We start from the raw sequence: 18,390 nt of genomic DNA on the forward strand, positions 1-18,390 counted from the left end.
ATTAATGTTTTCAGCCCATTAACAATGTCATTAGGCCAGTCTGGTTATCTCTACCCTTTTATGTAATGATAAATTGTAAGTATTGCTACCGCGACACACCTGCGGCTTAGTCAAAACTGTTCCATATTTTCCTCTTTGAAGTTGGAGGGAAAACAAAGGGTAGAGAATCAAAGAGCCCTGACTGTGAGATAGCAGACAAATGGCCCATCCGATCTCCTCCCTGCTCCAAGCTATCAAAGGGGTGAAATGAAAAATAAAAATGAGCCTCATGTCGCTGATATTACCCATTTGCTTATGCCTGCATGGTGATAGATTGCATCACTGTATTGGAATTCAATAGTAAATAATTAGGACATAACAAAAGAAGACAGTGTTGGATTTCAGTAATGAAGCCCCAGGCCACCCCTTTGATATGTGTACGTGTGTGCTTGCATGTGCGTGTGCGTGTGCGTGTGTGTGTGTGTGTGTGTGTGTGTGTGTGTGTGTGTGTGTGTGAGTGTGTGTGTTTATGTGTTTGTGTTTGTGTGTTGTGGGGTCCACTGGTCTACAACAGGTAAGTATCCAAAAGGATCTTTAAAAATGTATCATTCACATGTATTCAACGACAAAAAGCAGAATATCCAGATAACTTCTATTTAAAAATGTTTATGGCCAGCACATTCTGAGATTCATTTCATGGTACTGAAAAGTTTAGAATACATCGATTGTGTTCCAACCATTTTTCCAAAACAGATGCTCTGTTCCAGATTAGTATGTCAACTATTTCCAGATATGTGCAATTGAGGTAAGAATTAACACGATATTCACCAATTTTACTCTAAATTTGCTGCTATAAACAACTTAAAATACCAATACATTATAAATCGTAACGGAAAATAAGGTATTTCATTTTCTCAGTTTTTCAAGATTTCTTATCCTTCAAGGCGAGGCATTCTTCCTCTTGCTTTCTTTCATTCCTTCTGAGTGACATTAAGGATTTGACTTTGCCCTTAGCAACGTCACGCCGTGTGGGTGATGAGGGCATTTGGTACTGAGAGAAAATAAGAGCTGTTGAAGGCTGGAAAAGTGCTTGAGAACGTGTGTGCCACAAGTCAAATTGTTCTTGACACCTGTATCTGCCTAAGACTTTTGCCGCCCCTCCTAGACGCAGTATGCCACTGCTCAAGGGAGCACATGGCAATGCATGTCATAATCTTTCATTTTTAAATATTTAAAAGTTGAAGCAAAAAATTCCTCACGGAATCTGTTCAGTTCATATAGATATTCTTTGTTACCCAAGTGTTGCCCGAGGTCTGGCTGCATTCCATCCCCTCGGGCTCTCGTATCCTTCTGGCAGATTGAAATCGCCTTGGTATTGGAATTTGGGAGTTTAGTCAGGACGCGCTTGTGTCACTTCAAGGAGAGTTCCTCTTAATATTCCCCGCTTCGAAAAACTCGTCTGGCAGAGAATGAGCAATGAAGACGTTTAGCAATTTCAGCACGGATGTTGCCACTGTCCTCGCTGGGTAACCGAACCGTAGTGATGAACCCAAGAAGTTCAGTGGACTTTCCATGCAATTTGCGGGGGTGCTGAAAAATCCTCCACACTTCAACAACTCTACAGGAAGCAAACGTTTGGACACACATATGGGATTAGATTTTTTTTTTCCTGTTTAAATTTGAAGTAGAAGGAATATTTTCACTTTCGTCATGATGATTCCACTCTCCCGAACACAGCTTGCTCTGTTTTTTATTCTCCTTTGTCCGGTTAACATAATCGGATTGTGGTGGTAAGTTACCCTGCAAAAACACGTTTGACATGTGCTAACAGCTATGTAGGCTATTTCACCAGAATTCCAGTGTCCTTGTTTAATATGGAATAAATGAAAATGTATGGTGCTAGTGGTTTAGTGGTCAACCCACGTTTGCATTGCTGTAACGATAAGTAAAACGCTAGCATATTGTTAGTCACGATAAAATGTGCCATCCAGCCATCGTGTAGCATTATTAATGTCAGATAGTACCTGTCTTTATATCAAATTTTAGACCGTACCCTGCACTTCAATTTACTTAACGCCTTGAACAGTGTAAGCACTGGGAAGTGGATCAATGTGGTTGCATTGTCATGACAGGACGTTTGTGCTGTTTACACGTTTACAATCTAATACGCCATTTGAGTGTGTATTTTCATTGTCAGTGTGCTCAGACTTGAAATATAGTTAGTTGTCTCACGGCTTCATTTTGTAAACACACACAAATGCGACACAAATAGCTATTTTATGAATGAAACATGAAGTTGCAGGGATTCAGTCAAGAAGTAGAGTGTGAGTGGAGTGAGTTATTGTTTGTGAAAAAGCAGAGAAATTAGGAGGTCAGAGTTGGAATTCTAGGTGGACCTTCAGGCGATGGATGTCGTCATAAAACAATCTTAAATTCGCGGTCTGACATGCATGAAGTCAAATGGGACCGAAACCCGACGGCTTGGTAACAGACCAATTAAAGCCGTACATTGTCTTTTCTAATTTGCACATTAAGTTACACCAGCATTAAACTAACCAAACGCTTCTGATACTTTGAAAAGCCAAGAGCAGTTTCAAAGGACCAGGCATCATTTGACTTTAGCTCAGATAACACTGGCATGATGTCCGTGCTAACGGCCTTTGCCAGATTGCACACAGTCTTTTGAATAGGAAGAGATGAAAACATCCTGAGATGGACCTTTGTATATAGAACTGAGGCAAAGGGCTGTGTGAGATTCTGGAAGACCCTCCTCCTCCTCCTCCTCCTCCAGAGTGTCTGGGGTCAACCACTGGCCACATGCCAGGTCTGTACCCAACAGGTGTGCCTCTGTGTGGCCGTGCACGTGCAACTGCCGCTGTGAGCCTACCCAGTCAAGCGTGCATGTAACCGCCCACAACACCACCACCTTCGGTCCAGTCAACACATCACCTGCCCCATGCCACCTTCATACTAGCCCCAGTGCTGTTCGCACAGATTTCAGAAAAGCAGAATGTTCTTTTTTTTCTTCTTCTTTTTCAGCATTAAAATTGGATTGCTGTTTGGGGTGATGGGGGTGGGGGAGAAGGACGAGAGTTCCAATCAAGGACAGCAGAGATTGGATCAGATAAAGATCGAGTGACAGGGCTTGGCGAAGGCCGTGCACTTACAGTGTTTCACCGCAGAGCATGTGGCCTCCTCTGGCTTCCCAGACGCTTGGATGTCACTCCGAGCCCAAGTGCCTCCCCCCTGTCCACGCTCATTCCCAGGCTCGCCCGTGACGGACAGCAGCCACGCATCAGTGTCGTGCAGCGTCGAGGTTCCAGTCACTTGATTTAGTGTCGGATTCGAGCAGAGATTGTCCCATGGCCCCGAGCCACAGACCACAGGACTTAACCCAAGCCACTCTCCTATGTTCCAGCCCTGTCGTGACTGACTTCATATCCAGCATACTTTGGGGATTAAGGAGGATGAAATTCACTCTTTTCTCAAAGTGAAAAGGGACTTATCTGTAGTCGGGCAATTCATAATGTAACCCGAGGTCCTTGGGCCGTAGAAACGGCTCATCTCGAGTCGTCTGAATCACAGAGCTTTTGAATTGATTGTTTGGATTAGGCTTTTCTTAATCATAATTTCCGGCCCCTCTTCTATTCTAGTCTGTGCCTTGTATTATTTTTATGATTTCATGCGTGATATTGCTGTTTTAGTTGCTTCCTGATTGCACACTGATGGTACATCCTCGTTTGTGTTGTGATTAGGCCCTATCTCGAGCTCTACTGGCACCGATAAAATACAAAGGAGGAAGTCAAAGCGAACAGAGATAGATGGATGTCTTATCTGGAGTACAAGGTCGCCGTCTCTGTGCTTGTGCTTAGACTCTCAGCTTGCGGTAGGCACATCCATCGAGTTCTGATCCTCCCAGGGTCCCTACTGGGTCACGACTGGTTTTGATTATAGCTGGAGCTCTGGGTGGTTGAGACAGACAAATATCTTCATCTACATATCGCTGAAAACCATACTCTGACCGCACACACACATCCCTGCCAGTGCTCCGACATCCTCTATGATATTCAAGCCTTTCCTCAGAAAGCTGTGTCTGCCTCTCAGCCTCTCTCTTACAATGAAACAGGACTTGGGGCAGAAATGGTGTCCAACACAGTCTGCTTTTTTTACGAGTCTACACCTCCCGCTGTAAAATATGGTTCCACAATTCGTGAGCAGCTTTTAAGAGCCAGTTTCAAAGCCGGGATCTTGGCACCGAGATTTGTGCAGGTTTGGAGACCATGACACATCAGATAATCATTGGTTTCTAAAGGTGCTGGGCGGCTGCTAAGTATTGTATCTGCATGTCCTAATCACACTGGGGCTTGGATTGAGACATGTGCAAGAGTGCCGTCATGCCTGCCCGAGATATCTTCCTCTTCTCCCGGGTCTCCATGGAAACATTGTCAATATATTGTCAATAAGTGGCAGGAGGAAGCCTCTATCCAAAAGTCGTAAGGACTGCGGCCCCAGGGAGAAGATGTCTGTTCTCACTGTGAGGAGGTTGCACAGAGTCATCCATATTATGGCAGGTTGTTATTGTGTGTTCTGCCTGTTCAGGGCCCTTTCTTGTACTCCCGGAATGCTTGGCTCCATTAAATATCGCTGTACAGGATACATAGAACGAGTGCTTATTTTAAGTGTCTAGTGACTTGAGAGCACCGGTATATAAATGGCTTTGTTTAAGTGAAGTATTTGACTAATCAAGATGGGATGCATCACTTTTTTTAAAAACCAGCTATCTCGTGTCTCATATTTCTTATCAGACCGCCGTGGTAGGGATTGGCAAGAGTGTTGGGGTGACTTCTTAAAACAAACTCACGCGGCAGATGAATGCTATTAGTCTGAAAGATGAGCCCTGACAGGGGTGAGTGAAAAGCAATGAGGTATTCTCACAAAGCCCCGCTCCCACAGACAGCTTTATAAAGATAAAAAGTGAATGCACAAATCCCATCAGCCGAACTTTAGTCCGATACAAACGTTATTAAATAGACAGAATTGGAGTGTAGCGCTATTCTCACATTACATCATAGTCAACTGTCATGGGAAGCTCTGGCAAGAGTTCTGAGTCTTGGACCTGAGGCCTACACTGCCATTAAGACTTGAAATAAACAATTTACCCAAGTGTAAACATTCGTCTCTCAACGCTTTTGAAGAAACCCAGCAATTAGCATGCGGCATTCTCTCCTTATATGTTATCCCCGCCTGTTCAAAAGGAGTGGTCCTTTATTGCTAATGTTTTGTTGTGTTTTATTCATAGAAAAATGGGATTTATTAAAAAAAAATCATAACCTTGAGCGGCAGACTGCGAGTATTACTACGTGCAGGAAGTCCAATGAATTCCACTCGTGTGTGAAACTTAAACTTTTCGCCCCTGTGTTATTCTTCGAGGGAGGATACAGCATGCCAGTAAACCTGCTGTGTTTTTCCCCACAGGGCAGTGGGGAGTCCGCTGGTCATGGACCCCAACAGCATCTGCAGGAAGACCAAACGGCTGGCCGGCAAACAGGCAGAGCTGTGCCAGACTCAGCCAGAGATCGTCAACGAGGTCGCCAAGGGCGCCAAGCTGGGCGTAAGGGAATGCCAGTACCAGTTTCGTTTTCGCCGCTGGAATTGCACCAGCCAGAACAAGTACTTTGGCAAAATCCTGCAACAAGGTGAGTTGCCTGTCTGCGTGGATAAAACAGAACTCCCTCTCCACCGTACTGACTGTTGGTGGAGTGAATTGCACTCATGGTAGTGGTTTTCCCGGTACCACCGCAGTCTTGAACCCTTGACCCCTGAGACTCAGTGAGTCCAGTGCCCTCACTTCAACTCCCAAGTCTGTTCCTAGGTCTGTGTGCTGCAGAACAAGGCCAGCTGTTGTCTGAGAGACAAATTTTCACTTGACTGCTTGTCGTCTCCCACAGATTGCACTCTCAAAATGATCACCCAAATTGCCTTGCATAATCAGTGATCTCGTGCATCTCTTGGGGCCTTTGAAGAGGCTAATAAAAGTAATGCTGGGCCTGCGGCTCGCTGCAGTTATTTCACTACCACCCCCCACCCCCATCTCCTCACTGTTGACGGCTTTGATTCATAGGCCCCATTCTTTGTAGCCTGACAATGAGAGTCTTGTGTGTGCGCGAGTGTCTTTAAGTGGCACAGTTTTATCCTCTGTTTTGTAAACTTTGTCTATTGGCTTGTTTCATAACCCATGATTTAACGGCAGACGAGGTATTCATCATATACTGAAAGTGCCAGCAAAAGCACCATAATTGAACGCATCGCTGCAATAAGCCATTAGTACCCTTAATTGGAAATGCATGCGAGTACATCGTTTAAAGATTTGCAGACTAAAGGAACCTCGGCATTGTGCTTATGATGAGGGATGTATTACACTTGCGGAGTCACATAGCTCCACATGGTCCCTGCCCAAGCCTGTAATCACCACTGGCAAAACACTCTGCGGGCACATTTTGGTTTGTCGGAGGGAAGGATGAGTATTAGAGGGGATCGCGTGTTCGTTTTCCGATGGCTTTGCGTCTCTGCTGCCTGTTAATGTTTGTGTTGTGTTGTTGTTGTGTTGTGTTGTTGGTGGCTGCCAGCAGAGGGCAGAGTGTTTTCTTTCTCTCTCTCTCTCTCTCTCTCTCTCTCTCTCTCTCTCTCTCTCTCTCTCTCTTTTTCTCACTCCTTTGATCAGTGTGCCTGGCATGCCCCAGGAGCAGGCAGCTGTCTGACCAGGTCGGGGACCCGGCCCATCCACTATGCTGCCACACTAGCCTGACTAACAAATCCGTCGCGCTAATTCAGATCCATAGATGTGGCCGCACCGACTGCCACGCTTGTAGTAGAGACGTGTTTCCACACGGATTGCAACATGACACGCACTGTCTGCTCTGGCCAAACCCCCTGTCCTGCAAGCCCCCCCCCCCCCCCCCCCCCCCGCCTCCCAAAAAGCAAAAAGAAACAACAGAGATGTCTCCTTCCTCACAATGGAAATTAATCATAAATTCCTCTGTGTCTTTAGGAGGGGGCTAAGTGCTCCACTGTTTTGAAGTATTTACTACAATTACCAAGATGTACCTGTAATGACCACGTGTCAGCCTAGAGATCGCTTGCAAAGACAGGTTTACTTCCTGGTGTGGGAGCCGTGCTGCGAAGAGTGGCTTGAATATTTCTCCCACTGCAAAAATAACTGGGGGCTATTTTCTTCCTCTATTCAAATATATAAACCAAAGCTGTTGTCTTGGCCCAAGGGAGGGGCCCCTAATGCCAAGGTTTGCTGGAAGCCCCCTCGGCTGCTTAAGCATGCTGTCTTGGGGCTTGTAGTGGAGTAATTAGAAATGCTCGCAGATAATGTGCGGTCCTAATTAGAAAAAATAATCATAATAACGCAGCCTCTGCAATTTTGTATTGTCACCTCAGGAATGCAGAGCATTAGTTCTTTCTTCAGAGCAGTTGTTGCTTCTGTCTGTTTCTCTGTCGGTTAGTGTTTGCAGGCGTTGAATTGTCTGGGGTTTTTGAGGTTTGGGATTTTCTTTTTCATTCCTTTTTTTTCATCTCTGACTTGCATTGCTCTTGGGAGAACAACTTTGCACTCGTCCTAGCCTTTGTATGTAAATGTGACATTCCCTCAGTTAACAATCCCATGAATACACTGATTATTGAATGTGATGGGCTATTCAAAGGGTTTTAGAAATACAATGGCCAAACGACAACGTGAGGAACACAAGTATCTGAGTTATAGTTCTGCGGAGAGTTATTTAACTGAATTCCTTCAATTGAAAACGCCTGTAGTTAATCTAAAATGTCTGCATTTTGAGATTTTTTGGAGATCCCGTCGTCGCTCAGTTGTAAATCTCCCTGATTCGTCTCACCACAGATAGGCCATTTGTGTAGCAGATGTGTTTTGTATTTGTAACATACAGTGGTGCGGATAGCGGGCTCCTCTATTTTTGAAGTGGGAGAGGGCTAGGGGGTAGCCAGGGCAGGGGCTGGGTTGTATCAGGTAACACAATGCTGTTGTAGAATAAATACACAGCTCTCCCCTGGGGAAAGACAGTTGTTTCAGGACTTAAGCTTATCATCTATCTCCGCAATCCTGTTTCACACCTGCACGTATGAGCCATGCAAATCCACAGAACATAAAAAAAGAAAACCTTTTTATTCTCCCCCCCCCCCCCCCCCTTCATTCTTCTTTAGGGAGTGAAGAGTGTTTTTATACGCGTCTCCGTCTGATGAATAGGTTGTGGCGAACAGCCCTTCCGCGTGATGGACAGGAGAATTTTAACGGGATCAGTGGACTGACTGTAACGAAACAATTAACACGTCACCCTCCGAATGCTGGAGCTCGACGAGACACCCACTGGAATGTGTGTTTACCGGAGTAACTGTGTAAAGGATACATATTTGGGGGATTACTCGCGCCACCCCCTGTGCATGTCGAGTTAATGAATGTGGCTGTCAGGTATGCAACAGGATCCTTGCATCAGCGCTGGGAGAAGGGGTGAAGCCCCCGCTCCGACGGCAGCGCATGGAGGCAAAATAAATCAATCAAAATTATTCACAGCCGTCAGGTGCCATCCGCTCTCTGCAAGCAGAGAGGCCCCATCTCTCTCTTTCTCTCTCTCTCTCTCTCTCTCGCTCGCTCGCTCGCTCGCTCGCTCTCTCTCCGCTCATCCTTTTGAACCTGCACACCCATGCATCATTGATTCAAAGATTGAAGCATTAAAAAATATTTTGCTAATTCTTCCAGAAGCCCCTTCTGGCATCAGGTCCTATCTCAGGCAGGCCCAGACACAGGCAGAGGCAGAATTTTTTTTCGGAATTTGTGTCTCGGAGGAAAGTATAAAAAAGGAAGGTGAGTGGATGAGCATTTTCATATACCTCCCTCACAACTTCTCAGCGTCTCAATGCAGACATTAAGCTAATTGGGTCCGCAATTCAAGCCCAGAGATATAATAAAGAATTCAGTCGTGATAAAAAATAAAGTGTTTTGCTTTTGTACTGTTCTCTGTTCATTGTGCCTTCCTACAAAGAACCTCTTCATGTCGGCTGGATTCATCTGTCAGTTGCCGCCTGCCCCTTAAAAGAATGCGAGTGAGTTCACGGGATGGGCCCTCGACGTGATCAGAGCTATCGATACATTCCTCATGCATGTGGTCCGAATTACCCTGGACAGAGAGCAGACACATTATGGGCTGTTAAGGCAGGCCTCTCTTCTTTTTCAAAAATAGCGAGATGCTCAAAGCGTTTGATCAGTGCCGCTCCCAGTGACTGTGTTCGGTTAGGCCCAGCGCGCCGTTCCAGAGCGATCACCTCGTCTGTATTCTCCACGCACACGTTTTTATCTGCGCCGGTGAGGAGTCTTAGCGGAGCCTGGGATGCCAGGGAAGGAGCGCTGTGGGGACGGCCAAATGCACTAGCGTCGCGTTAAGACCGTTAAGGGTCGACTCAACTCCTAGTCACTTTGGACTGGGTGGGGAAACGTTTACACAATGTTGTTTTTTTTTTTTTTTTTTTCACAGTGTTTTTTTTTTCTTTTCTTTTCAAAACAAGTGTGTGTTCCAGAAAAAACAACTGCAGGCAAACGAAAGGCATGTGACAAGGCTGTGATCTGTGGGTCCGGGGCAGCTCTCCCACAGGCCCCACTCAGTGGGCTTAATGCACACCAGAGGACCACAGGTGTGTTCAGGTGTTCAAACTAGGGGCTGTCAGAGGCTGCTTACAATCAAACACACATACACACACACACAGACACACACACACACACATATGTATGCACACACACACACACACACACACACACACACACACACATATGCTGCCTTGCATGGAGACATCAGTGGGTGTGCAGACGGACAGCTGGGATTAATATCAGAGTAAGTGCTGGTCTGCAGCCTCTCGCACGGCACCGATTCCGTTTCACTAGTCCTAATGAATCCCATTCACTGAATCATGCGATATGGAATTGGCAGCGGCCTCGGCAGTGACTGCACGCTCATGTCTTCCAGCTCCAGCAAAATAAAAGTCATTCATTTCAACTGCATCACAATGGGCTGCTAACTGCCATCTCTCTCTCCCTTTCTCTTTGTCCCTCTCTCTCTCTCTCTGTCTCTCTCTCTCTGTCCCTCCCTCTCTCTTGCTCTCTCTCTCTGTCTCTGGTTTGCTCACAGCGCTCTCCAAGTGTGAAATGTCACTTGGAGTTTCACTTAAAGTGCCAGAGAATGAGAGCTTTGTGAGGGAGAGCTTTTGAGAGATGGGTTCTGGGGGTTACATTGTTATTCCACATAAAACCCGTTAAGTTTGTTTTTGCTGTTATGTGGATCTGGGCTCTGGGGCTGGTGAGGTCTGTTACTGAAATAGCCCGGCAGCTGTGGACTATCAGACATGCCACGCGTATCAGCGCCCAATGTCAACCACAGTCATTGTCCTAAGTGAATTGTGGAGAGGCCCTGTCTGATTTTCCCGCTGTGTTTCTGTGTGCGTGCGTGCGGGTGGGTGGGTGGGTGATTGTGTGTGTGTGTGTGTGTGTGCGTGTGCGTGTGTTTCCCATCAGACATCCGGGAGACTGCGTTTGTGTACGCCATCACGGCGGCAGGCGTGACACACACTGTGACGCAGGCCTGCAGCATGGGCGATCTGCTGCAGTGTGGCTGCGAGGCGACCCGGAGCCGGGCACCCCCACGCCCCCCCGCCGTCCCCGGCGGCACCACCGAGGGGGTCAAGTGGGAGTGGGGCGGCTGCGGTGACGACGTGGAGTTCGGCTACGAGAAGTCTAAGCAGTTCATGGACGCCAAGAGGAAGAAAGGCAAGAGCGACATCAGGACCCTCATCGACCTTCACAACAATGAGGCAGGACGTCTGGTACGGTGAAAAGCTTTCAAGTGCTTTTCTGTTTTGTCTTCTTTTTTCTCTCTCTTAAAAAAAAAAAAAAAGATACCTCAAAATCAGTCAGGCACCATCGTTTTCCCAGGCAGATGGGGAGACTTGCGTCTGTGTGTGTGTCAGCTTTTTAGGTTGAGTTATAGCTCCAGGTTGTTTTTGAACACTCAGCAAATCTGTGGGGAGAATGTTTTTTGCATTGAAGCATAGGTGTTACATGTACAGCCTTGTGTGTTGCATTACCTGCACAGATCTCCTCGGATAGTCACGCCTAAGTGAACTGATAGGGCACTTCAAGAGCACAGGTAAGGGATGGCCAGGAAATCTCTTGGATTCATTTTGGCATTGACTGGATATTTGGAAAACATGCTCTGCTGCACGACATTGCTTGGAGAGTATCATCCTTATTTTGACGTTTGCTTTATGTAATTGTATGATTATATAAAAAAAAACGTAATGAAATAAGATTAAAACAAGTTGTGTTATTGCGAACAAGAAAAAGGGGGGGAGGAAATTACCTCAAGTAATTTGTGACACAAAAGGAATTGTTCGGCATGTTAAACATTCAAGCCTCTATTGTACTATCCTGCATTGCTGGTAGCTATGTGTTTTACATGGTAAACCAATACCTTAACAAGAATCATGACACTGAAATAAAAAACAATTGCGCGCCTCACACTCTTTGCAGCCCTCACAGGCATGTTCCTAGCATTGTTTGGCCTTTTAATTTTAAGAGTTTATCTGTGGAGGATGTCTGGTCTTTCAAGTTTGGGTGTTAATTATACGTCCTGGGCTTAAATTGCCAAGGACTCCAGTGTGCTCTGGAGTGTCAGTATTTCTTCATCGCAGGCCAGGTCACTGTCTCTGTGGCTTAAAGCCTGCTTGTCAGCAGGGGTCACCCTCAGGTGAAGAGGTGGGTGGGAGGGGTGTGGCACACGGGGGCAGGGGGGTGAGTCATGGAGCATTTGGGTTTGGATTATTTCCACCTTTTTACCCCCCCACCCCCCATTGTAACTTGAAAATGTCTCTGTCAAAGAGAGCAGAGCATAATTAAGACCGATATAAAGGCGCAAGCTCTTATTCGACTCCATGGTTGGTGAGCTGAAGGACGCCCAGAGGCAAGGGGTGTGGATGGGGTGAGAGGGTGGGAGGGAGGCAGGGAGGGGAAAGCGACGGGGTGGAAGGGGGGATGGTGAAATTCCTTCGGAATAGCGTCTGCTATTATCTCCCCAATCTATCTCTCTTCTCTCTCTTCTCTGTGTCTCTGCACAAAACAGGCGGTGAGGAACTACATGCGGACCGAGTGCAAGTGTCACGGGCTGTCCGGCTCCTGCACGCTGCGCACCTGCTGGAAGAAGATGCCCCACTTCCGCGAGGTGGGCGACCGGCTGCTGGAGCGCTTCAACGGCGCCTCCAAGGTGATGGGCGGCAACGACGGCAAGACCCTCATCCCGGTGGGCCAGAACATCAAGCCGCCGGACAAGCAGGACCTCATCTACTCCGCCGAGTCGCCCGACTTCTGCCTGCCCAACCGCAAGACGGGCTCGCTAGGCACGCGCGGCCGCATGTGCAACAGCACGGCCATGGACATGAGCGGCTGCGACCTGCTCTGCTGCGAGCGCGGCTACCGTGAGGAGACGGTGGTCTTCGAGGAGAACTGCCTCTGCCGCTTCCACTGGTGCTGCGTGGTGCAGTGCAAGAAGTGTCTGGTGCGCAAGGAGCTCAGCCTGTGCCACTAGCACCCTCCAAACCACTAACCTACCACCCGCCTACACCCCTGAACCCCCAAAAAAGCCCCGGCAACGGAGTCTGGATCTAAGCCCTCAGTAGCTCTCATGAACCCCAGGCTCTCTGATATATAGCCGTGTGAATGCTGGATTTAAAAAAAATTAAATAAAATACAACAAAAAAAAACCCGAAGCGTCACCCAACACCCCAACACATGCTGTAGTTGGTCCCTCTTCAGGCCTGGCCCAGGCGGAGGTCTGACTCAGCATAGCGTGAGGCTCCCTATCTAGTTTCAGCGGAAACTCACCCGATTGAGAAATCCCTGAGATCCCCCCCCCCCATGATGACTAACTTGAAATGAAGAGGGTTTCGCTAGTAAGCGACTTCTGCATAGACTTGCAGAAACTGTCTGGCCTTCTGATTCATCGGCACAGTGTTGAGAACGGGGACAGCGGCTCCCGTGGCTCCGCGGTGACGATGTGGGAACAGCTCTGCACTGGCCAGAGCTAGATGGACGGTTCCCAGAGAGAAACAGAGATTGGGTTTATGTCGTTTGTGGACATGGTCTCTGCTAGTAAAGCCTATTGATAAAGCACATAATGGAATAATGGAAAAAAGGGATATGGGGGTGATTGTGAGCAAAAATGCACCACTATGTGCATGTTGAGAGGCTTGCCCCCCCCCCCCCCCCCAAGACTGTTATTTATAAACCTTTATAAGCAATAAGACTACTCATACTAATGAGGAACATGCCTACCATCTTCTTCAGAAGCACTTTGAATATAGGAGTTATATAAATCATATGTAAACTTTCTTTTATACTAAACGTAGTTTTGTAAATTGAAAAAAAAAACATAAAGAAACAATTAGCAGACTACAAGTTGAAACATTCCTTTATATGAGTTATTTTTCTATTTTGGTTCAGTTATTTAATGATAATATGCACTTTCAGTGGAACATATACTCAGTTTTGTTCAGGCCGGCCAGTCAGGTTCAAACCATGTGGATTCTGAAAGAGTAGGATGCGGTTTCTCTCTCATGTAGTTCTAGAACAGGATGCCATGATGAGACAACTTACCATAGCTTTATTGATACTCCAGTCAAGACTATTATGCCAATCCATGGCAATACTATATTGTTACTATGTGACCCCAGCAGACCAAAGATCCCCTGTTTGAGTGTTTATAGAAGATAAAAAGCCTTGTCTTCTGTGAGATCTATTCAGCAGTTCTCCTTCAGTATATCTTCTCAGACAGCTGCTTTTCATTTCTCTTTGTATGTCAATCCTGATATATATCTGGAAAACGATATCACCGGGTGTGAGGATGCGATTATGTTCTTGTGACACTGAACAAATGAAGATCTCTTGGGTTCCATAATGTTCAGTGGGCATAACAAAATGGAAAAGCATCATAAAAACAAGATGACGTTGCAACAGCTCAGTGCCATGATGTTTTATTACTGAATGATTCCTAGCTAGAGGGCTCATGGATAAGACTGTTGCCATGACATTAAAAACATACAGCGCCAGTATTTATGTGGATTCCATTCCCCAACAGTCCATATTAATCAACCAGTGACAGCCCCAGTGACATTATGCACATCACAGTGACATTTCTGCATGAAAACATGAACCCGGTCTTCCCTACCATGTGCCTTTTTTATAAACTACTAAAAATAAGCACAACCCTTTCTTACTTGAGACATGAGACGGATGCAAGTCTAAATGGGTAATAAGGTTCTCCACCAGAGACGACCAGCCCAATTTGCTGCACACAGACATGTAGGCATATAGTTCATGTACAGTAATGGTAATATCTGCTAGTGCTATCTGGCACTAACTAATTACACTGATGTGTCATGTACTGTCTATCATTTCTATGTAAAATGCCTCACGTAACATTGCAAGGAAACTGGCATTAAACAAGTTCTAGCTGTTTTTCTTCCCCAAGTACTCGCTTGGAGCATTGTAATATGGATGGTGTTATTTTCTAAGTGGATACTTTTTGTTTATTTTGTTTTGACTTTTTTGATTGTGGGAACAATTTCTACAAAGCTTCTACACAATGTTTGTCCTTTTAAAATGTTTCGGAATGATTTATGGGGACTTGAAGGCCATTTGTTTGGATGTTGAAATGGACTGTTCCGACACACAACCAAGAAGAAAAACTCAAACGTAGATATTAACTACAAGATGTTATCATTTCCAGCTGTTACAAATTGTCGCAGTTTCGTGTGTAGAAAAAGGGGGTTAAAACATGACAAAGTGAGTTCTTTTGAGCTTACTATGCAAAGCTTTAATAAAAGTCAACTGTTCTGTACTCGAAACGTGATGCACTCTTGCTACATCTGGTTTGTTTTGGTTCTTGCAGCCTTCAAGGTCGATAGCAGACACTGGACAATGGGCTAGAGCGAAAGCAGATTGGAGATTGATCTCAAAGATAATAACTTTTTCAAACCGGGTCTATTTATAGAGAGGACTCCGTAGGACTTATGTCACTCTTTCCCTCCATCCACCTCAAACATATCATGTAAGTGTTATTCCAACTGGTTGACTTCAGACTGGGTCAAGGCTGAGTGGCTTTCACCTCAGACGCTTCCAATGGCAATTTAGACCAAAAAAAAAAAAAAAAAAAAGAAAAAGAAACTTCTGACACTTCTGCTTCAAGTATATCCTTTTGCCACTCCGCAGAAAAAAGGTGTTGTTTTGAGTTATTTATGCTGTTGGAAAAGACTTTCTCTGTATTAGTTTGAGCCTTTGCAAGTCGGCACAGGTTCATATTTTCCAGGAATTCGGTCGGCAGAGCCAACAAGTGTTGAAGACAGAGGTAGGCTACAGACAGTGAAAGCGCCAAGAGCGCTCTGCTGAAGCGGTGGTGGTGGTGGCGGCGGCGGCGGCGATGGAGGCATAGCTCCGAAGGCGAAGGCCATTGCAGCTCCACAGACAGTGGATAGATTTATAGAAGCCCCTGTATTAATGCGGCCGCCTCTGCGTTTCGAGCGGCGAGGTGTACTTTTCCACACTGCCTGAGGAATGTGCTGTATTTGGAGATGTCTGTCTTTGCCTGCTTGATTGTAAAACACACAGGTCTAATGAAGGGCTGCCACTGTAAGTGGATGTATGTCACCGGGCAGACGCTCGTTTCCTCGGATCAATCAAGGGGGGGGCCAATGGCTGGCTCCAGGTAGCGTCTGATTATCATACGAAGACAAAGGAGACCCCTGGGTGAAAGTGTGTGGGGGTGGGGGGAGTGCATGTTTGTTTGTGTCTGCCTGAAAGCGAGGACATTCTTCAGAAGTCATGAACTCCCTGGCTGTCCATTTCATGCTATACAGTTTGTCATTGTGTTTGACTGTCCCAAACGTCTTGCTTTGCCAAAAATCAGCTGCTTTAAAAAAGTAGGTGATTGCGGTTTTTTATGTGTCGGTTTTCAGACTTGAGGGGGGGGGGGGGGGGGGGGGAAACTATGTGACTTTTGGAAACAACAAAAGAGTTCCAGTCAGGAAGCTTCAGCAGTAGGAGCATAGCAATGGGTCTTCATCCCTCTTTTTTATTGTTTGTGAGGCCTCTCGGTGTAGGTGGGCTACCTTCATGCAAACAGTCACAGAGTTCATGCAGGGAGGAAGAGAAACAGAGGGGTGGGGGCAGGGGGGTGGGGGGAGCCTTCTGCTGGCAACCTGATATCTGTGCCTCCGGTTCTGACAACTAGTCGTTATCTAAATAGAGTTGCTTACACAAGGTGGATCTATTCATAAATTTCCACTTGTGCTTAAACCCAGCATCAGATTTTATCTGGCAGGGTAATCACTCTAATTACAACCTCCTGAGTGTTAACCTCCATTCTTACGGAGCATCGCGTGTTGGGATGAATCAATGATATTTTGTGAGGCGAGCCGGAGGGGATGGAAGTTCAGTGGTGGCGTGTGGAGGCTAAAAGGGGGCCCTTCTGACTTAACGGCAGCACTCAGTAAATAATGTAATTACTTGCACCATTTCTTTCATTGGATAAACATATATTTTGGCTCTTTTGGTGGCCATTAAAGCGCAGTGATTAACTATCATATCTGGCAGGTCTCTGGGGTTGGGGAAAGGGGATTGTTCTTATTTTGACTTTAGTGCTTTTTTTTCTCTTTTCTTGTTTGTATCAGCCATAAAACAAAAGCTTTGGGAACACTCGAGTCCAAGTCAACAAGTAATACTGTTTGCGTGTGTGTGCCACGCTGGAATTCCCTGATGTAAATTGAGCCCTTTGTCCTCAATCAAATGCGGGCTGTCTAGTCACGCAGCCGCTCGTTGGTAGAGTGTTTATGAAATGGTTTGACGGTATGAAATCCCCCAGGAGCACACCAAACTCTCCTGGAAGAGGGCCTCCTCATTCTGGTTTTCAAACACAAGATGGAGCTGTTTGAACAGGCTGTCCATGTTTTTCACGGTTCCACGCTTCACAGGAGCCACAGCAGAGGTCTCTGGTCTCCAGGATGCTCCACTCAGTGCTGAGGCTAAGGACCCGAGGGGGATCCCACCACTCAGGGACTTGCATTGGTCCTGGGATTCTCAGAGGTCTTACAGCCTGGAGCCTGTCCCTCATCGTGACCTTCACTATCCCATGTGGTCTTCCTGTGCTGTGGTTAGGTAGTGCTTTGACTTGTCAGGTCAGCTCACAGTGTCCAGCTGCCTCACCATGAAGACCTCGTTCTGTTGCCCTCTGACTATCTTCACCTTCATCTCCATGACCCCCCCAAACCGCTCACCTTAAGAAGTTTTGTTGTTGTTTTCAATGCTTTTCAGTGTCCAGTCCACAGATCTCTATCTCCCACCCCTGTTTTCCCTCTCATCTTTCAACATCCTATTCTTAGTAGATGACATATACTCTCTCTCTCCTATCTATTTATCTCTCTCTCCATCTCTGTCTCTCTCTTTCTCTCACTCCCTCTGTCTCTTTCCCCCCTTGTCTGTCTGTGTCTCCTCGGCCTGTGTGCTCACAAAACCCCGAGGCCACTACTCTTGCCCCCCCCCCCACCAACCCCCCCCATCCGGAAACGTCCAGTTTATGTGCACTTTGGTGAAGTAGTAAAAGCGTCAGTCACGGGTTAGATTTGATCCCAGTCCGAATAAACAGCATAGTTTCACATTATTCACAGGAGGCCATTTGTGAGATGGAAAAACTCCAGGCTGCTGCATCCCTCTCTACGGCCACAGTTAAGTCCCTCACCGCACAAACCCCGACCCACACAGACACACAAATGTACACACAGAGGCCACCCCAATCCTTCTCAGACACTCAGCACTTAGTCACAAGACCTTTTTTTTTTTTGTTCCACCGAGAAAATGTCCTGAAGTGTCAGGAATTTCTTGCAATTTAAAGGCAAGAAAGCAAGTATAGACACTGTATTTGGCAAGGTGTCAATTGGAGTGTGTGTGCGTGTGTATGTGTGTACTGTGTTTGTATTCCTTAAGTCTCATGTCACTCTGTTGTCTATCACGTGACGTATGTGAGCTGCAACCCACCTGTGTGTTCATGTTTTATTTTGTATCAAAGCTCAATCTACGTATTTCTCCTTGAATGCCACCTTGGTGGAGACCCCTGGACTGTGTACACAAGTGTATTCACACAATGAGCAAAAAAAGCAAACAGATAATTCCACCCAATTAGTGATTCCCAGGAGTAATTCCAGCGGTAAGGAAAACAAGCAACGCTCTGATTTTCCTCAATAGGTCTCCTCAGTGCCTGAGCCAGCTGGTACCTAAATACCTGTCTCAGGGATCCCCCTGGATAG

The 18,390-nt window shown here is 46.3% G+C and overlaps 1 protein-coding gene across 1 annotated transcript; it reads left to right on the plus strand.

The window, feature by feature from the left end:
* The first annotated feature begins 1,237 nt into the window (after positions 1-1,237).
* On the plus strand, positions 1,238-15,255 carry wnt6b (wingless-type MMTV integration site family, member 6b). The gene is made up of 4 exons (XM_012830297.3): positions 1,238-1,769; positions 5,455-5,675; positions 10,559-10,866; positions 12,162-15,255. The coding sequence occupies exons 1-4, from the start codon at positions 1,690-1,692 to the stop codon at positions 12,621-12,623; spliced, it is 1,071 nt and encodes a 356-aa protein (XP_012685751.1). The 5' UTR covers positions 1,238-1,689; the 3' UTR covers positions 12,624-15,255.
* Positions 15,256-18,390: the final 3,135 nt, after the last annotated feature.

Source organism: Clupea harengus, chromosome 2 (assembly GCF_900700415.2).
Source record: "Clupea harengus chromosome 2, Ch_v2.0.2, whole genome shotgun sequence".
Classification (NCBI taxonomy): domain Eukaryota; kingdom Metazoa; phylum Chordata; class Actinopteri; order Clupeiformes; family Clupeidae; genus Clupea; species Clupea harengus.

What these genes read in the sequence shown, in the direction of transcription:
- wnt6b (XM_012830297.3), top strand. Translation starts at nt 1,690, where the DNA reads ATGATGATTCCACTCTCCCGAACACAGCTTGCTCTGTTTTTTATTCTC. An exon ending in TGGCAAAATCCTGCAACAAG is followed by an intron (nt 5,676 to 10,558) that starts GTGAGTTGCCTG and finishes GTTTCCCATCAG; the next exon opens with ACATCCGGGAGACTGCGTTT. An exon ending in ACAATGAGGCAGGACGTCTG is followed by an intron (nt 10,867 to 12,161) that starts GTACGGTGAAAA and finishes TGCACAAAACAG; the next exon opens with GCGGTGAGGAACTACATGCG.